The 20,047-nt window shown below is 46.4% G+C and overlaps 1 protein-coding gene across 1 annotated transcript in view; it reads left to right on the top strand.

The window, feature by feature from the left end:
- The window catches only part of RIPOR2 (RHO family interacting cell polarization regulator 2), a 69,251-nt gene that overhangs the window by 30,920 nt on the left and 18,284 nt on the right, over positions 1-20,047 (top strand). The window contains exons 2-13 of the mRNA XM_049830472.1: positions 3,206-3,332; positions 4,566-4,721; positions 5,346-5,424; positions 5,643-5,666; positions 6,837-6,890; positions 9,789-9,938; positions 10,880-10,943; positions 15,118-15,161; positions 16,565-16,690; positions 17,684-17,832; positions 18,873-19,002; positions 19,560-19,706. Coding sequence (XP_049686429.1) covers positions 3,206-3,332; positions 4,566-4,721; positions 5,346-5,424; positions 5,643-5,666; positions 6,837-6,890; positions 9,789-9,938; positions 10,880-10,943; positions 15,118-15,161; positions 16,565-16,690; positions 17,684-17,832; positions 18,873-19,002; positions 19,560-19,706 — 1,250 coding nt within the window. The remainder of the gene's footprint in view (positions 1-3,205; positions 3,333-4,565; positions 4,722-5,345; positions 5,425-5,642; positions 5,667-6,836; positions 6,891-9,788; positions 9,939-10,879; positions 10,944-15,117; positions 15,162-16,564; positions 16,691-17,683; positions 17,833-18,872; positions 19,003-19,559; positions 19,707-20,047) is intronic.

Below are 20,047 nucleotides of genomic sequence, written 5' to 3'. Positions count from 1 at the left end.
AATTGCACTTCTTCCACACTTCCTTCTGGTATCTTGAGGAAAGTCTTAGCTACTAAAGCATTGCAAAGCCATCCGAGTGCTTGAGCAAAATACAGAAAATAAATAAGTACATCCTTTTTCCAAAATTATTAATTTTTTAAGTTTCCCCGAAGGAAAAGAGAACCGAAACGCTTCCAGTGTATCTGGATACGGTCACGCATGGACACAAAGATTTTGTTCAGAGCGAAACCCATTCATCTTTCATTCACATTAATACAGAAGATATTCATCATGTGGAAGATGTTAGCATTTTGACAAGAGTTTTGAATCTAAAGTAATTATAGTTTTATAGCCAACGTGGTCATGATTAGCATCCAACTTCAAGTTTGGTTTTATTCCTGTTATTTTTTGAGGAATGGCTGATGCTTATGCAGTTAAATCACTTCTGACTGTCAGTGTTGTTTAGCTTCTACCCTCAGAGGTCTCCAGATGCTGTCGGGGGGTGTGTTAATCATCCTGTCAAACGATGCAAGCGCTGAACACTTGCAAGGGATTTTCTGCTCCTTGGCACTCTGGACCCAAGTTTTAATGCAAATCCTTGTACACAAATAGAAGCATAGATCATGCAGCCTAACCGTCTTACGGTTATTTGCAAAACCAAAGGGAACTAGCTGCTCAGACCCTCAGAGTACTGTGATCGGGTGGGTTCAGCTCTGTCTCTCGGGAGCTGGTTCTCGGTGGGGTTTGAGCTGTTGGATGTCAGCTGGCGCGGGTAGACGCTGTACCGTCTACAGCGATGCGAGGTTTGACCTCGAAAGCTGCAAAGTGGCTTCTGCCAAGTGCCGGGTGTCAGCAAACTGGAGCAGAGCTCAGCCCTGCAGAGGTGTGCTGAGAGCCTTAAGGAGCCAGGGCTGAGCGTAGGGCCAAATTTGGGCTCTCGTCGACCAAAGACTCAAGTATCTCCAGCTGTGGCTGGAGCATGTTTACCCCTGTATGAGTAAGATGAAGCTTGTGTTCACTGCGGTTCCTCCTGAGCCTACGAGGAGCAGCTGCTCCCAAGACCCTCCTGCTCCTACCCCTTCCCTTTCTTCCATCTCTCCTGGCCGTGGGTTTCTGCCCAGTGTGTGTGCTCACGGCCCTGGTCTGCCCGAGAGCGACTTCTCTATCCCAAGGGTTTATCCCCGCTGTGGTTAAACTGGCTCAGCGCTGCGTCCGTGCTCAGCTGGGGACACAAATGGTGGAGCAGCATTATCTGCTGACCACAGCGGAGGAGAAAACTTGCCCTAAGTGCAGCCCAGGTGGTATCTCTGAGGGCCGTCAAGTCACAGGGGGCCACCCTTGCTTCCAAAGCATACAGATTTTTGGTTGTGCAATAGAGAAAACTTGATGTTACCAGTAGCGCTGGCAGTGCTGGGACTGGAAAAAGTATTTCTGGCAGAGCTCTTGCAGAAACATTCCTGACAAAGCAGCTCCTGGGGCAATGCGGTCCTCTCCACGGAGAAGCAGTAGCTTGCCACGGCGCCTACTGCCACCTCAAAGAGTGTTTGGCCAGCTTAGCACTACAAATTAAAGATAACTGGATGGCGCGCAATGTTTCCTCATGTATTTGCTTTCTCCAGTGAGTGTTTGCCGTGCAGGCACCACGTAGCTCTGGTGCTTATCTTTAATAAGTACGTTCGGCTGCGAAGGCTTATGTTGCAAATCTCTGGCCGTCACAAGTGGCTGCTTTTTTGGATGCTCGTGATCCTTGCTGGTGTGTGGGGATGAGAGGGAGGTTTGAACTCGGTCACCCCCTCAGCCCTGTAGGTCGTGGTTTTGCAGAGCATCAGCTCCATTGCCTGCAGGCAGCTCCAGCCCTTGCTGTGCCATCCTGCCTCCGCACCAAACTCACCCCTTGGCCCAGCTGTTGGAGTGAAATGGGGGTGTGGGGCATGCCGGGTCCAATTTCTAAAATAAATGAAAAAAAAAAAAAAAAAAAAATCTCTTTTTTTGTTTTTTGTCAGGTTATTTTTAAGCTGGCCTAGTTTCTCAATCCGTTTCACAGCGGAATGGCGTTAGCAGCCGTGCTGGTACCCTGGGAAAGGAGGATGCAGTGAGAGGATGGATCCTGCGGGACAGAGGAGCTGGTCCCTGGCAGCACCTGAGGACCAGTTCCCTCTTCTCCAGCATCCCCCTTCCCCACACACTCCCTGCTCTGCTGCCTGGCCTCAGCTGGCCGTGACGCTCCTCAAACAGCTCGGTGAGGCCATTCATCTCACCAGAGCAGCACAAAACTAAGGCAGCGTGAAAGTCTGCTTTGTTGTCTGCTGAGGGCAGTGAGTGCCGGGGCCGGGACATGGAAAACAGTGGAACAAGGAGGAAAGGAAGAGGGAGATGTCTCTCTCTCCCCTTGTGGCAGCAGCAAGCTGATGATGGAGCTGTTGTGAACCACGGCACTTGATTGCTGTTTCTTTACGGGTTGATTGAAGCCACTTTAGTTCGGTGCAGATGCCGAGCTGGGCGTTGGAAATGAGCACGCACAGAGCAAGTGTTTACTCCCAGGGTGCTGAGCTCCCTTGAACGCATGAAACGCAGAGCATACGGTGCCTGGAGCTTGTGTACTTGCCTCTGGTCGTGGCGGAGAGCATCCATCTCTCATCACAGCACTCCGTGGCTGCGCGTACACCCACCGCGTCGTCCTTCTCAGCAGTCGGGCGGGAACAGCCACGAGGAAAAGGAGCAAGGATCAAAGGGGAGCTGCAGGACTTGATTTATGCTAAAAAGAACCCTGGGGTTTTTTTGCTTTAATGTGTGTAATAACACTTCACGGTGATGGCGAGAGCCCCCTAAGAGCTCTGCACGCTCCCAAAATAATCTCCAGGACACCCTCTTGTAGCAGATGGGGACACCAGGGCTGGGGGAGAAGCATGCCAGGCATGGAAGAAATCAGGGATGGCGTTGGGATTATCACGCTGAAGCATCTGGTTTCTAGTCCCACATCCAGACCCTCTTTGTGCCTCTGGCCCATTTTCAGTAGACCACGGGCCATAAGTCAGAAGTGAAGATAGGACCATTTTGGTTTTGAGGCGGGACGATTTGGCAATGCGAACAGATTCGTGCCCTGGCTTGTGGCCCCTCGTGGGGTTCAGTTGCCCCTTACCATGACCGATGGACACCAGGCAGTCCCAGCCTCACCGCCTGCCTCTCACCCTCCATCATCGCTGACCTGCTTTCTGTTGTTTTTCAGGAATATCTTCCAGGCTTCCCGAAATCATGTCAATAGGATCACATTCCTTCTCTCCAGGAGGTCCTAATGGGATTATTAGAAGCCAGTCCTTCGCTGGCTTCAGCGGGCTTCAGGAGAGACGCTCCAGGCAAGTGCTGTGCTCTCTAAGGGGAATTTCCAAATCAGGCCCTAAGGAACCCTTGGGGTTTGGGGGGTGAAGGAGGAAAAGAAGCAAGAGAGGACTGCCTTCTCTTTGACTTGCCAAAGAAAGCCTTCTACGCTAAAATCTCTACGTATTGTTTGTCTAACTAGGCTGTTACCCTCTGCCTTAGCTACCACGTGCCTGTTTGCCTCTCCCCCATTAACGCAGGGCTTCCTCACAAGTCTCAGAGCTGTGAGAGAATTTCGGAGAATCATTTTAATTTACTAACTTGCACAGTGATCTTTTCAACATGCAAAATGTGCAGGAACATGATGCGCTTCCCACCGCCCCCGATTTAAGACCGTTGCTACCTAAGAGACAGTTTTCTCATTGCCACGCTGCTATGAATTGAAAAGAACTCTGTTTCCTCTGCGGGGCTGCCTTCACGTCCTTCTGGAAACAGGGCAGAGCTTGGCTGCAGAGCCTTTTCTTGCACCTCCCTTTAGCTAGACAGGATTTTGAGTCAGGCGCTTACAGTCCCCGATGCCCCCAGAGGCTACTTTACACTTAATTTTAACCTGTTTAAAGTCTCCGAGCGCCCAACCACCAGTTAGCAATTGAGGAGGAACGGCAGGCAAAGGGTCACTTTCCATTGACAGCTCAAGTCAGGGATGGTGGGTAGATGCTGACCTACCCCCAGCAGAGTCACCAGAGGCACCTATATGCAGCACAACTGTCCTCCCTTTGCCATGTGGGAGAGCTACCTCTGGTCCACGCTCCAGACCAGCAGCGTGATGCTGTCCTCCAGGCATGCTCTTAACCAAGCCCCAAGCTTCCTTAGGAGCCCCCAGGCTTTACACCTGAGATTTTCTGGGCTCTCTGTTGTTTTTAGGAGCTGGGTGTATCTCAGCCCTTTTGTGGCTGTGGCTGAGCAACGTGAGGCAGGACAGGCGTGGTATAAGACAGAGAAATGTCTGATGAGCCTCAGGCTCAGCCTGGTGTTTCCAGACCAGCATTCATATCTCGGCAAGGCAACTGGCACATCAAAAGCTGACAGCGCATGTCCCAGGCTGCTCAGACCTCTTAACCTGTAAACAAATGCAGTCCTTTAACTGGCAGGCACAGAAGCAGATTCGTTTCTGCTAGCAGAGATAATATCAGAAGATTTCTTCAAGCTACGGTCCTTTGAGATCATTATGATTTATAGGGGTTTCCTCCTCTTTAATGTTCATTTTGCAGGTGTAACTCCTTTATTGAAAATTCCTCTGCACTCAAGAAGCCCCAAGCAAAGGTGAAGAAAATGCATAATTTGGGCCATAAGAACAGCACCACGCCTAAAGAGCCCCAGCCTAAAAGGATGGAAGAGGTCTACCGAGCCCTGAAGCATGGCCTAGAGTAAGAGCCTTTAGTCTGCTTGCTGACTGAAGCTTTCTGTGACATTTTAGAGCCTAGAGAAACATATCACAGGAACAGGGATCCTTAATCATAGGAGAGGAAAATATACCTCTTGGAGCCTGGATTGTAAGACTTAGGATCTGAAATATTTGTATGGGAAACAGGGCAGATTCCCACTTCCACTCCAATTGCTGGGAAAGCTCCCAAAAGCTGGGATTTCAACATTTTTTTCCTCCAAATTTCCTAGATCCCTATCAGAGGCTTGTATTGCACTTAAGATAACATCCCAGACGATAACGGGGCTTTTACCAGCCAGATACAAGAGCAGCGATTGGAAGGCACCAGCCCCTAAATTAAGCAGCAGATTAGCTTACTAGAAACTGGTTGCTCAGCATAAGGAGAACACCGAGCTCTTACACACAGCTAAATAAGCGGCTCCTATTTATTCCCAAACAGGCAGCAGGGAGCTGCTTTTAGGACAGATCAACATAAATGAGTTTTTGTCTGAAAACGCATCCAGTGAGGAAAGCCATTTGTTGGGCAGATTTTCTTTCAGGATGGTCAGCAGCCAGCTTGATATGTGCTGCAGAGCTCATGCATCCCTTCTCTGGTTTGTGTTTACAGCGAGTATCTGGAAGTTCACCAGACAGAGCTGGATAAGTTGACCACTCAGTTAAAAGACATGAAAAGAAACTCACGCCTGGTACGTGTCACGCTTTTTCATCGTGCGGAGGCACAGGAACCTTCTCGAGGTGCTGGAGCAGCCAGGGGGTGGGAGCGGGATATTGGGAGTTTGCATTGATGCTCTTCTGCCCTTCCAGCCCTGGTCTTGTTTGTGATTTCTATTGACTGACAAACATTGCTTTCTCATGGTGCTGTTCTGCTGCAAAATTAATCACGGTTTCGTGTTTTCTGTTGCAGGGAGTCCTGTACGATTTAGATAAGGTACGTTACTCCCTTTGACACTGGTTTTGCAAGGAAGCGTTAGTATCCGTACAGCGTACATAGCTGGCACGGGAAACCTCTCACAGCCAGGTCTACTACCCAGGCCGACACCACCGAGGGAGAAGTTACCTGACAATTTGCATTTGTGAAGGAAGAAATCCTGCTCGCTTCTTCTTCCCAAGGGCTCTGGTACTTGCCGGGCACCTCCACCAGCCAGCTATGCTCACTAACCCGGCATCAAACTTACCCCATCAGCCCTTTCCCGGGGTCTGTCGAGTTAAACTGGCTCTGGAACAGGCACAGGGAAGGAGGCAGACCCCTGCCAGGGGAGGAGGGAGGCGGAGGAGCGAGACCTCCTATTTCCATCAGCTGCCAGCCATTAAATCCATCGCCTTGTGCAACTTTGCCCTGCCACGGGTGGCTGTGGGAGCCGGGTCAAGCCCCGGCTCATCCCTGCTCCTGCCAGTTCTGGGGAAGGAAAAATTGAAAATATTTTTCCCCGCAGGAAAATTTGAGTGCAACAAAAGGAAAGCTTTCAAAAATGTTTCCTGAACCTGGCTTTTTTTCAGTCAGAATGCCAAGGTTTGCTGTCAAAAACAGTTTGCTGAGGAAGAGAATGGATTTTGAAATGCAAACCCCAATCAATTTTCATACAAGTTTTCCAAGTACTGAAAATACTATATGTCGTGGTTTAACCCCAGCCAGCAACTAAGCACCACGCAGCCGCTCGCTCACTTCCCCCTCACCCAGTGGGATGGGGGAGAGAATTGGGAAAAAAAAGGTAAAACTCATGTGTTGAGATAACAACATACTGGAAAGAAAATTAACTCTATCCCAGTGAAAACCAGGACACTGTATTTTGAGCTACAAAAGCTCTGATCTTTTTTTTTTTCCCCTTTTTTAAGAATTCAAAAAACTAGGGAAATCCAACCAAAGAAAAACTCTTCTTTGTTCAAAAATATATTAGGTACAAATGTCAGTGAGCTCCATTTTCAGCAGCAGATTAATGTTAGTAAGGTGGGACAGCTAATTCCAGATCCATGGGCAACGAAACCCCGTGTGTTTTAAGGAGGAGTTTCTCAGATTCACGGGGACTAGCAGAGCTAGCGTGGCGGTGTCTTACTGATTTATTTAAATGTGCCTCACCCTCTGCCTCTTCCTTTCCTTCAGCAAATCAAAGCGGTCGAAAGATACATGAGAAGGCTGGAGTTCCACATTAGCAAGGTAATGAGCGCTCCTATCATCTTTCTTCTGCATCTGCTCCTGTGTTATTAGGAAAACAAACCCTTGGCCTCCTGCTACCCCTCTGCTCCAGGGAGGCTGCCTTGACGATGCCTCTCCCAGATTCAGTATTTTATGGGCTGGTGGTCAGAGCCAAAGAAAGGGTTTCCACATGGTTTGTAGCCCCCAAGGTCCAGCCATGCCCTGAGACACTCCCACACGCTTTTAGGTACAGAGAGAACATAGGGTCAGGCACTTGCTGGGAAAAATCTATCTCATTGCATGCTTATTGTTCAACTATAGGTAGGAAGAGAGTTGCGTCTGAAAGTAATTTAATTCAGCAGTTGTCTCCACCGTACGCAGCAGCTAGATTGGATTTATTCCTGGGTTTCACTGCTAACGCTTTTGCTGCTTGGTTTGGGGCCCACATCCACTTGATTACATTGGTGACAATATTCAGTAGAGGTACTTGTGATTTATACTAATACATTTTAGAGCTGGACAAAATCCACGGCCTGTGTTCTCTTAGTTATAAACATATCTGCTAGCGATTAGTTGCTTTTCTGAGCCTGACAAAAGAATGACTTATTTTTGATGGATTAAATGTCTTTTGAGAGTCATTTGAAAAGCGTTCGCACAGCTTGAAGTGCTCCAATTATGACAACCCATCCAAACCTTTTAATTTCAGACTTCTCTTACTCTTGGAGCCAAAAAAAAAACCAACCAAAAACATAAGGCGATAGACTGAAATTTTGTTCCCCAAACCACCTTCTCTCTTGCTGGCAACATGAATGGCAAAATTAGTGCTTAAGGAACATTTCCATTCAAGTCCTTCCCACTCCAGCCTGCTCAGAGCTAATGGTTTCTGGGATTATAATAGGACTGAAAAGCACCAAAAGCAAGAGGTAACGCTGGTCAGTATTACTCAAGCTTGCCGAGTACGTTAGTTCATTTTCTGTAACCCACAGCAACAGAAACAAAAGGAACCGAGCTGTGCTGCGTTAAAGCTTACAGGCTTGGGCAGGTAAAGAAACATCTTTGTTTCTAACGATAGAGAAGGTCTTTTTCAGCAGTACCGAATCAGGGCCGCAGCGACGCCTTCTGCCGTCTACCCCCCGCTGCTCCGTACGGGAAGCAGAGCGAGGAAAACGAGATGTGCAGCAGCAGACCCCACGAATTTAGGGGGGCAGATGATCGTGCCCTAGCCGCACTCACATGGGCAGGGGCAGGACATCAACCCCAGCTTAACGCTCCACCCCGATGGCAGAAGTAAATACCAAGTGACAGCTATTTATAGTAGCTGTCTTTAGCTTGTTGACTTGCAAGAGAAATAGGAGTGGATATGACTCCGAGAAGCTTTTTTTGTAACTTTGAAATGGCAAAATGCTACCTACCTGTGCCTCCATTTCTCTTTGCTGAACTCTTTCACTTCGCAAAGCAGTCCCTGTTTTGGTTAGAGATCCCTCAAGTCAGGGGCTTCGGCCATTGGGAATCCAAGCTGGCCTTGTAAAAGTCGACCTAAGGCTTTGAAGCTGTCAGGAAGACCAGTCCCATTCCAAACAAATAAGCAACAGCGCTTTTTGTTAGAGGTTAAGCAGGCTTGGAAAATGGGATTTGGAACATGCCTGGATTGTCACATCAGGCTCATCTCTAATGCAGCAACACAGAGTCATAGACTGAAGAAGCCAAGGTGCTGGATGCTTTCACAGAAGGAAATTCTGCTGTGAAAATCCACTATTGGGCAACAACAACCATGGGGCACAGGGTGATTGCTTGATGTCAGAGATAACGAAGGAAAAATGTTATTCTAGGTAAAAACCATCCTATCTTAGCAGGGACATTAGAAGTAGAAAGAAAAGACAGCTTCTGCGTTTTCTTTCCTTCTCCTCACCCTGACAAAGTCAGATTAGATTAGAAAACCTACATCTCCTGTATCTGCAGATTACATTTATATAAATATATACCACTATAGGTACCACTATGTATAGCTGATATATATACATATATACGCACACACCAGCTATACCACTCCCAGCGACTCCCAGAGAACAGCTCAGATGGAGTAAATGTATACATTCAGGGCAGGAATCAGAGGGAAAAGGGAAACCAAAGCATAAGACACATGTAAATCCATTGCACTCTGAAGCTAGATCCAGGTGAGACTTCACACTGTGTGTGAGTAGGTTTTGCAAAATTGCCAGAGTGCTTACAAAATGTTGGGTGCTTAAGTCATGCCAAAGGAGTTTAAGAAGATGACTAGGAAATTATGTGAATGCCTGGGGGGCTGAAGTTCCAAATACTTTCTTAGTTTGACATCAGCTGTTTCTAAGCCCTTTACTTGTGCTGATTCTGACTATGACTCCCAGTTTCTGGAGGATGGGCAGCAAGAATTTAAAAAATTACTCCCTGCTTCCAATATTACTTATTAGTCAAGTATTGCAACAGCCTCGATCCACGGCTGACGTTAGCGATACAGAAGACATTGCTGGCCCTGTTAAATGTGCCGTTTAACGCATCCAGTCCCATTTGGCAGTGTAGACGTTGCAGTTGCCTTTGAAAGAGCTCTTCCACACCAATACATTGGAGAAGCCTGCTATATGCCTGCCTTACTGTTACAATTGTAGATAGCCCAGATGGGGGAAAGGGAGTAGCAATGGTTAAAGGCATGCAGGGTGAGAAGGTGAACACCAGGAGCAGCTGGTGTTGCTGTAATGAGATTTTTACAGTGGAAGTTATTTTTATCTTTTGTTTCTTTTTCATAGACCGTAACAGTATCACAGCTTCATTTGCTCAGCCCCCATTGGATCTAAGAATTTGGCTGAGCTTCCTTGTAATGCAAATGACTTCATTGTTTGTTGGTTTTATTTTGTTGGGTCAACACACCCTCGTTGTTCCCTCTAGGTGGATGAGCTTTATGAAGCCTATTGTATCCAAAGACGTCTCTGTGATGGTGCCAGCAAAATGAAGCAAGCCTTTGCAATGTCTCCTGCCAGCAAAGCAGCTCGAGAGAGTTTAACCGAAATCAACAGGAGTTACAAGGAGTACACAGAGGTACATCCTCATCTGTTTAGTCTTTTGCTCTCATGCTGTTTGAAGGCCAAGGGAACTTTGCCACTGATTTCATGGAGAATTTCATCCAGATAAAAGAATTACAAGCAAAATCAGCAAAGAGGAATTCTTGTTTCTTTGTTCACCTTCAGGTGAATACCTGATGACTTACAGGTAGGGGTGACATGGGCCCAAAGAGTTCCTTGAAATAATAATGTTTATGCTCTATCAGGGCAGGGTTATACCCAGGAACTGCTGCCTAAGAAAAAACCATAAATCTGCCCCAAACCTACATAAATGCTAACTCTGTCCTTCCCACCCTGCAGATTTTGGGATAGCAGGTTGGCTGGAACCCGTGTGTACACAGATATCTGCTGCATCCTATCCTGTTTTACTTGCTGTGCTCAGCAGCTGTTTTATTAGACAGGCAGTAGATGAAGAAGGGTCGAATAACGTCACAAACATCCCAGCGCACAAGCCGTGACAGCCTTCCAAAATCTGAAGGAAGAACTGGAGAGGGTCCGGTACCCATCTCCCACAGTCTGTTTTTTTCTTAAGGTAGTCCCTGTTTCTTGAGAGATTAAAACCATGCTGGGAGCCACTCTGGCACGGAGCTGCTGCCGCTGCTGGCACACGTCCTGACTGGAGAGGACTGGGGCAGTGACCAGGTTACGTTTCAAGGGCCACAACTGCCTTCTGCCCACAGGAGGATTAGAACACAACAGAAGAAGAGCACGGGGTTACGTTCAGCTCCGGCACGAGCAGGCGTAGCTGCCATTTTTAGGGCCAGACCTCAGTAAACAGCAAGGATGGCTCTGGCGGATTAACTTTATTGCAAAGTATCTTTCAACTGTCTAGCAGCAGCTTCTCTTTCCAAATAGACCTTTAAAAAAAAAAGCAGAAAGAGGGTTTGTCTGACGCCACTGTTCTCTTTTCCAACACAGAACATGTGTACCATAGAAGCAGAGCTGGAAAACCTATTGGGGGAGTTTTGCATCAAGATGAAAGGTAATTGCCTTTTCACCTTTCCCTTCTTTCCCCCTGAACTGTAGTGGTCTCTGTGCACGTTAATGAGGGCATCGAGACATGCTAGCGTGACGTGTATTTATGATAGGTGTGGTTTTCCCCCACTGCACCCATTGCTGAGCCTTCAAACCCCCAACTTAGACCTCTGCCCAGTGGAAAGAGTCACAGAGCTAGGAACATAAAAGCTTACAGAGAGATTTTCTGAGATGCTTCTTGTTTTCAAGGCTAATTACCTCCCACAAACACTCCTCCCAACAGCCAAAGCAATTCAGTTTCTAAGGCTGCTGTACCTTTTGCCTCTATTTCCATAATCCTTTAAGAAGATGACTGGGAAATTACGTGAATGCCCGTGGAGCTGAAGTTCTAAATACTTTCTTAATTTGACATCAGCTGTTTCTAAGTCCCTTACTTTTGCTGATTCTGACTACTCTTTTTGAAAAAAATGGAAAAAAGCAAAGACCTGGGGGTAGTTTATCATTTAAACATGTAGATAATTCAGTGGTGGCATTCACCTTTCAGTTTTATTCCTTGTCTTTATGACAGGGGACTTTATGGGTTTCAATACAATAGAATCGGTTTTACCTGAAGCCTCGATGAATCACTAGGTATTGTTCATGCTGTTATTGCTTTAAGACTAAATGACTTGAAGAGATTGTGGAGGCGTATCTTTTTTGGATCTTCAATCACTGGCATGAAAATAGTTCTGTAAAACAAAATCAGCATCTAAACATTTGTGCAGTCTTAATTCTTTACTTGAAAACTCGCCCATTTAAAAAACCCACGGTGTTGCTGGTGGAGTTTTTAGAGTTCACAGATCCCATACAGGGTTTTGCTTTTGCCTGCTCTGACACAGTTGCGAGTTAGTTGTGTCCAGGGGTTGCAGTGCATGAGACATGATCTAGCTTAGATCAAGTTAAAATAGTTACTCCAGGCTTCCATACTAGAGAAAACAAGTGCAGCAGCTATCAGCCATAGTTCTAGCTCCACCCCACAACACCAAACCTCACGTTTTAAAGCCCCCCACTCTTAGGTACTGGAAACAGCAGCCAAAGATGCATAGATGTAAAGTTACAAGATGGACGCACAGAGCCTGAACCAGGTATTTCTATACAAAAATACAAAAACCCACAGCAGAACTGCAGCGTGGACATGCTGAAGGAAACACGAGGTCACGCAGTGTGGAAAGGGAACTGCATCAGGCCAGGCCCCTTGGAGCGTTTCCTTACTTGCTGTAAAAGCAGGGCAACACTCAGTTCCTGACAGCAGGACATGTTGCAGAAGGTGTCATGGCATCGCAAACGGCTGGGCTGAAAAGGTCTGGCCCCTTCCCTTTTGAATGCCCAAATCCTCCAGCAAAGCTCAAGGGTGCTCAAGGAGCCAGGTGCTGCACTCACATGCGGGAGCAGAACACGAACCCAAACAACTGCTACTTCTGAACACAGTTCTCATAACATAAAGAAGCCCAAATTAGAAATTAGCAGAGAGAAATGCCATATCATTAAGTATGCTCTAATTAGGACATCTCAGATTTCTATCTAGATAGTTTTCCTTAGGAATAGGAATCCAACAGGACAATCCAGCCATTGCTATTGCTAAAGCTCACAACAGCTCTAGCACAAAAGCCTGCAGATCACGCAGCAAGCTTCCCCCTTAAGTTATACTGCATGCAGCGTATCCAGCTAACTTTAGGATCTAATTTAAAATCCAAGCATTCTTCTCCCTAATGCTTATCCGTTCCTAGCCATTCCAGTGAAAGTTATTTTTATTTTTTGCCCTGTGTCACTTACACAGAAAGCAAGCCAACCTACACAGTGCTGTCAGGAAGCAGGGGACCCACACTGTGTTTTTATGACTGATATTTAAAAAAAAAAAAGCCTAATCATTTTTCAAAATAAAGATAATAAACTTGCCAGCAGGCTTAGATTAGTGCTCAGTGTTGAAATTAAACAGGGAAACCCAGCAAGGAAATTTAGAAGTTCCTGTGTGGAATCTGCACGTCCTGTTACAATGTAAGGGAAGTGCCCCTATACCTGTTGGAAGTGCCAGGACAGCAGGAGGTGAAATGCCCGGCCGTTTCACACAGGGAGAGCAATACTCTGGCCTGACGCACCAGGGGCTTTGCAGCATGGAGCCCAGCACCAGCAACCGCAGTCCGCGTGTCCAGCATCCTTCAGGTGGCCCTGCCACCTTACCACAGCCACGTACTGACCCTAGCCCCTAATTACTTATGTACTGACGCTATCCCCTAATTACTTATGCTGACACCCCAGGAACAATCTCCAATTCCACCTGCGTTACAAGCCCAGTGCTTTTACAAAGGCGTGACATTTGAAATGGTACGATAGAGCCATTGGCTCTTGCCAGGCATTTAGAACCCAAAAGCCATTCAGTTACCAAAAAATTGTTTCCTATGGAAGTACTTATCCCTGTGATCAAGCGCTTAGCCCCCTCTTCATCAGGCTGAAGAGACTTGGCCAGCCTGGTTGGGCCAGTCACCGCTCACAGACCTTGGCCTTGAACAATGTCCATGTGGAGTTTTAAGCTGTGTTTCCTCACCCTCCCACCCCATCCACTGAGCAAAGAAAGGACCTTTTATTTTCCTCAGATACTTTCAGTGATGTGTCCCAGCAGAGATCAAATTCACTTATAAAAGCATGCCTGGGGAGAGAAAAGCAGCGGTGGAGTGCTAGTAAGCTTAAATTATTTATAAACAGTAAATAAATTAGAAAGGAATTGGTAATATGAGCTCTGTGCAAGGGCCTCTCTGTTCTGCTACACAGTAAGATGAGCAAAGAAAACTCTTTTCTCGTCAAAGAAATGGAAAAGGAGGACCAGCAGATCATGGGGACAGGCCATGACCGCGTGCAGGGATCTAGTTGCTCCTACAGTCCAGCTAGCAGGACTAATTCAGCCCGGTAGATAAAGCCAACACTAGGGTTCATCATCCTTGCCTTGGTTTTAACACACCCATATATGTTCAGTCACGGCGTTTTAGGATAAATGCAGCCCAAAGACCCCAGTGAGTTTGTTTTCATTCCTTTCTCCGCCACAGCCTTCGTGTGTGTCCTCAAGATGGTTTCTTTGGGCATTGCAACGCTAGAGGCACAGTTTTAGGCTTAGCCAGGCAAAGATGGGTAAATTTTTATACCACAGCAAGTGCAATAGCTACCTACTGAGGAGATCTGTGAGAAAGGAGAGGTTCCCTCTGTGGAGGGAGATAGTTAGGTTAATGAAAAACAACCAGCTGAATCCTGTAGAAGAGCAGGTCACAAGGCCAGGAGAGGGACAGTAACTTCTCTGGGATTTCAGCATAGTCCCTTCGGAAACTTTCATTTCGTATGCACAGTGCCAATATAGAAATAGCATCATCGTGTCCTACCTTTAAAAATAAAATTAAAAAAAAAATAAATAATCAAGCAAATATATACCACAAGTGCTTTGCTGCTCCTCTGGGGAAAGATGGGATAAATCTTGTGTTACAGATGTCAGTCATGTTTTGTGATGTACTTACTATTGAAAGATACTCAGCTAGTATGGGAATGATAACGTTATGGAAATGCCAAGCAGAAGGAGCCCCTCACTTGCTGTGTCTCTATTAAGATGTACTAAAAAGGAATCTGTGTTAAAATGTATAGCTCGCTCTGATTAGTGTTAAGCAGCAAGCACTACATGGTAAGCAGCTCGCCTACACTTCATGATAGTAAGGGCATTAAGCTGAGTTTCTGAAGCCAGATGACATCAGGAAGCTGTTTCGTCTTTTTCTATAATTATTATAGAAAAGGAAACTTTGAGCTCTTGTAGGAAAACAAAAGCTGGAAAGCGCAAATCTTCCATATGCAAGAAACCACAACCCAATGAATTTTCTACAAAAAAAAAGAAAGAAAATTAAGATGGGGGGGTGGCTGCTGGGTTTAGTGTTGGTTCGGAGGGTGCGGAGGCAGCAGTAAGAGGGGGGTTACAAACACCTCCCAGCAGAGCGGCTGTGCAGGCTTGGGGGGGGGGGGGGGGGGCTGCCATGCCACCCACTCCTGTCCAAGCACGGCGGCCCCAGGGCCCCCACTGCACCCCACTGCACCCCACTGCATCCCACCGCCAGGAACCGCTGCGCTCGGCAGCCCATGCCCTCGCACAGCCCCTCTGTGTCTTTCCTTCTCAGGTCTGGCTGGCTTCGCTCGGCTCTGCCCGGGAGATCAGTACGAGGTACGTCTGCGTCGGTTTATGGTTTGTTTAAGAGCAAAAGAATGGCAGATTTCTGCTGGTTTTTACATCGTGGTGAATAAGGCCTTTTTGCATCAGCACCCTGAGAAACAGCTATTATTTTTCCTGTATATGCTCTGAAAAACCTTGGAGTTCTCTTCATGTCTGCCTAGGTGAGGACATCTGTCAGAAGACCTGAAAATTATATTCAAAGCACTGGATGATGGCTATTCGAAGAACTACGTGCCTTTTTTTTTTAATTTTAATTTAAAAAAATTAAATTTAACACACCCCCCAGACCCACAGGCAAAGCCCCCATATTTTTTAAGTGTCTCCCAGAATGAGGGCGTGCTTCTCATGTCTTATTCATGACAAATGTTTCTAATTCCCCTGGAAAAAAGCATATGCCCCATCCCATGCACGCAGAGCAAATTGAACAAGTCCTTGCAAGCATCCTTTACTGAATGTTTAGACTTTTACTTCATCGTAAAGCAGAGTAGCAGAAAAAGACAGAATAACCATTTCTTGAGACCCAGGTGTTACCTGCTGGGAGGCTGCGTCAGGACCTCTGGTCACTGCAGCGTTCCAGTGGAGAACATCAAGAGCAGTTTAATTAGAGATGGATTAAAATAAAAGCCCCCAGCTCTATCCAGGACAGAGCTAACCCTGCAGGAAATTCACAGCGGCTTGATAACGGATCCCCCTCCAGCTTGTACTTCCCGGCTGTCTTGATCGTCGATTCATTTGTTCCCACTCTCGTTCCCCGTGACAAATCTCTCCTGCTGCTGTCACGCCTGCAAGCAGCGTGGGCTTTCCTCTGCGGGGCCGAGCAGTTGGTGCAGGTCTCTCCCAGCCAGACCCGCAGCCCCAAATGGTCTTGCTGTTCTTCAAATTATTATTGCACTGGAGGGTCTCATCCGTTCCCCACCACCGGCCAGCCAAAGTCTTGCAGCTGGGGAGACCTCTGATGCGGGATGGCGAAAATCTCACCTACCCCCTTCCCCTGCCTGGGAAGGCAGCAGCTCCAGCAAGCTGTAGATGTTAGGAAAGGCCACGGGGGCTTTCATCCTGCTCTCCTAAATCTCCCCTACAACCCCCTGCCACCGCCACTTTCCCTGTAAAAGGGTTAAAACTCCTGCAGCTTCTCTGTTATGAGTCATCTAGTTACACAAAGGTAAAAGCTGAGGCGAGGGGTTTGTTACCAAAAGGAGCTATTAGGAATGCTGAGAGGCAGAGATCCTGCAGGACAGACCTTTCCCTTCGGGCTCCACGGGGAGCAGAAGGGTGGCACCTACACCACTAACTCTTCCAACCTACTTCAGACCCTCTTCCCAGTTCTGTTTCTGATATTTGTGCATCCTGAGAGCAGATTTCTCAAGAAAATAAGAGGATTTACCTTTTTTCAGATTTTCATGCGTTACGGTCGCCAGCGGTGGAAACTGAAAGGCAAAATAGAAGTGAATGGCAAGCAAAGCTGGGACGGAGAAGAAATGGTTTTCCTCCCTCTCATCGTTGGACTGATCTCCATTAAGGTACGCCTGCTGACTTCTTTGCCTGCAAGCAAGGCAGGAGTGAAGAAGCTGCCTTCTCATGCACCATCAGCAGATCATTAAACTCTTTGGAAATGAGCCATCATCTGTATTTCCAGCACACCTACTAGAATGAAGCGCTATAGTGTTGTTCGATCTAGAGAGCAGCATCTGCTCATCTGGAGAAATACAGAGGGCTCTCATCTGACCACACACAGGGCCAGCTGGGCAGAAGCTGGAACAGCCCTGAGGTCCAGTCCCATCACCCTGCACAGAACAGCAGCGCTACACCGTGAGGTAGCAGCGCTGCGAGGTTTTTTGCTCGCAGTGAGATGGAGGCGCGTAGAAAAACCACTCTGGCTTTTTGGCAGCTTCCTAGAGCACAGCAGTTCCCAAAATTTCTGTATGAAAGTCCCTGTCCCCCAGGGAAAGAACAATTTTTGCAACTCCTAGCAATCAGCAGCGACTTTTCCTCCTAAACTGGAGTCTTTCCATCACTGCTCCATCCCCTCGTCGCCCCAGAGTTCCAGGAGACAAATACATAGAATAGGGCTCCCTTGGGAATTACTAAGTAGGCCAGCTACATCCGGAGATTGCGTGACATGAAAATTGGCAGTTGCTGAGAGAATATTAGACAGGAAAACATCCAATATGCTCTCCCTGTTCCTACTATTCCCTTGGGCTCTGCTTAGGGTCACTGCAAAAGACCAAATACAAGGTCAGGTAGCCCCTTGGTCTGAGCCAGCATGGTTGTTCTCTTCTGACACCTGTGAAAACATAAAGAAAACATTGAAGCGTGATCATATGCAACTATGCATTCATTAAAAAAATAATAAATCTGAATTTTCCCCTAAGTTATGAAGATGCAACAAACATGGTCATATTTTAGAAGCCTTTTAGGAAGGGGTCCAGGCCAGACAATCAAACCCATTGCCTTGTAATTAAGGATTGCAATGCCTGGTGTGGTCCTAGATATCCTGTTCTTGTCTCTTACAGGTCACAGAAGTCAAAGGACTTGCTACTCATATCCTTGTGGGCAGTGTTACCTGTGAAACAAAAGACCTGTTTGCGGCTCGGCCTCAGGTGGTTGCGGTAGACATTAACGACCTTGGCACAATAAAGCTGAACCTTGAAATCACCTGGTAGTAAGTAGAGTTGGTTGGTTGGTCACTGGGTCAAGCAGCTGTAAAAATTCAGCTAAAGAGAAAAGGTCCATCCATGTAGTCTCTTCTCTCCATCTTGCTCCCTGCTGAGGCAGATGGGGAAGCAATTGCGGCCCAAGTTTGGGAGATGAGAAATGACTCGTGGTCAGCCACAGGTTCCCTGTGTTACCTGTGGCAAATGGGGTTGTGCCTAGTTTCAGCTGTTAAATTAGTTTTGGTAAGTTCTGACATTATGAGACATGTGAAACAGATAGTGATGAGAGATCACAGAATTGCCTAAAGCATATGCTTCTTCCCCAAGCCCAAAAAAGGGACATAACGGAGTGCTCATATATTCATTAAATTTTTTTAATATTGGTGTAAAGTTCAGCGGAGTTGCCCTGGATTTATGCTAGCATAGCCAAGTACAGAAGTTGGCCCATCTTTAAAAGCTGGCTTTTAAGGGCTTCATACACCATGAGGGTGGTGGGAAATCTCTAGTGTTGTCCATCTGCATTGGGCAGCATAGGTAAGCTGATGGTGTTGGGATTCAAACCCAATTCTCACTACATTTTAATGAAATAGGTAAATGTCACTTCTGAAGAAGCATCGATGCATTTAATTTCTACAGTCATGTATGCTGTTTCTTGTAATGCAATAAACATGAAGACAGCAGTAACAGCTACTGGTTTCCTTTATAACGCAACAGCTCTATTAATAGCAGAGCACCTTTCTCATTAGTATGTGTGACACTTGGCAACTCAAATCCAAGAATACTTTTCATGTGAGAAGAATAACATCAGACTACACTACATAAATGATTTCTGAGAGCTGAACGCTTTTATCAGAACTGAAAACCACATTTGTGAGCCTGCTGTCTAATTAACAACATATTCTTTTAAACCCTTCTGTTAAAAAAACTTGCTACCTCCGGGTTTTGATGTGCTAATAAACCACCTTTTCAAAAATCCTTTCCATGGACCTGAAAGTCCTTCTCGTTCAGCCTAACAACCTTTTTTTTTCCTCTACTTGTGTGTCCATAGCCCCTTTGATGTTGAAGACTTGACCCCGTCCACAGGAAACGTGAGCAAGGCGTCTGCTCTCCAGAGGAGAATGTCCATGTACAGCCAAGGCACTCCTGAAACACCAACCTTCAAGGACCACTCATTCTTTGTAAGCTCTGTTCAGCTGCATGTTTATGTAATGAGAAGCCCTAGAGCAGTTCAAATGCCGCAAACACTTCATTGCTTTACACGTCTAAGCTTTTTTCGCCAGTTCGAGCAGGTTACCCTTACAAATACTTATAAAGCAAGTGCATTCCCAGCTGCTAATCCTAAAAGAAGGTGACTATGATCCTGGCATCTTTAAAGCTATGTGGCCAATTATTGCATACCTATTCTTCTTGCCTGACTGCTGTAATACTTGAATAATCTTTATAAAATGTGTCTTCATTTGGTAACAGTAGCTGAACAACCATTATACCACTAGTATTTTTAACATATCCCATGATAAAATTTGCCCCTATGCTGAAGATATTCACAGGGTGCTCCTACATTTTGCATGTATCAAATTCTGAATGCTTAATCAGGACTGTGTATAAACTGAGTAGGCCATCTGTACAGATATGAATTTTACAAGTGCTGCATCCCATGCCTGTAATTTAGTACTCTGCTACAAAGCATTCATTTAACTTGCCCTTCCTCACACCCTCTTTGCTTTAACTGTTGAAGAAATGGCTGCATCCCCTGCAAGACAGGCCAAAGTTGACAATCTTAGATGCTCTGCAAGACACTTTCTTTGACAAGCTTCGTCGCAGTCGCTCTTTTAGTGACCTGCCATCGCTCAGGCTAAGCCCAAAAGCAGGGCTAGAGCTATATGTGAGTCCTGGTTTTTGTTTGGTGAAGGATTTTTTCGGTCCCCATGTGGCATCTCCATTCCCACGCATGCTTCATGCGTTGCTCTCTGTTGCAACTCACTCATTTTGCTGACTGATTAGAGGGGAGAACATGACTGTGAGCCCATGCTGCTTGCGTTAAATCAAAATTCCTTTTGGTTTCTACAGGGATAATGATCACAAGCCAACTATCTGTGGGCAGAGAGCAGGGCAGGAATACAAGCCAACGCGGTATTCTTAAAAATAGCCTGTCACCTGCTACACTGATTGATGTTATACATTTGCCTAGTAACGTGACTTTCAGATGCTAAAAGCATACCCATG

Source organism: Accipiter gentilis, chromosome 27 (genome assembly GCF_929443795.1).
Source record: "Accipiter gentilis chromosome 27, bAccGen1.1, whole genome shotgun sequence".
Taxonomy (NCBI): domain Eukaryota; kingdom Metazoa; phylum Chordata; class Aves; order Accipitriformes; family Accipitridae; genus Astur; species Astur gentilis.
The sequence above is the reverse complement of the archived record's forward strand: the minus strand, read 5'-3'. Positions and strand labels throughout refer to the sequence as shown.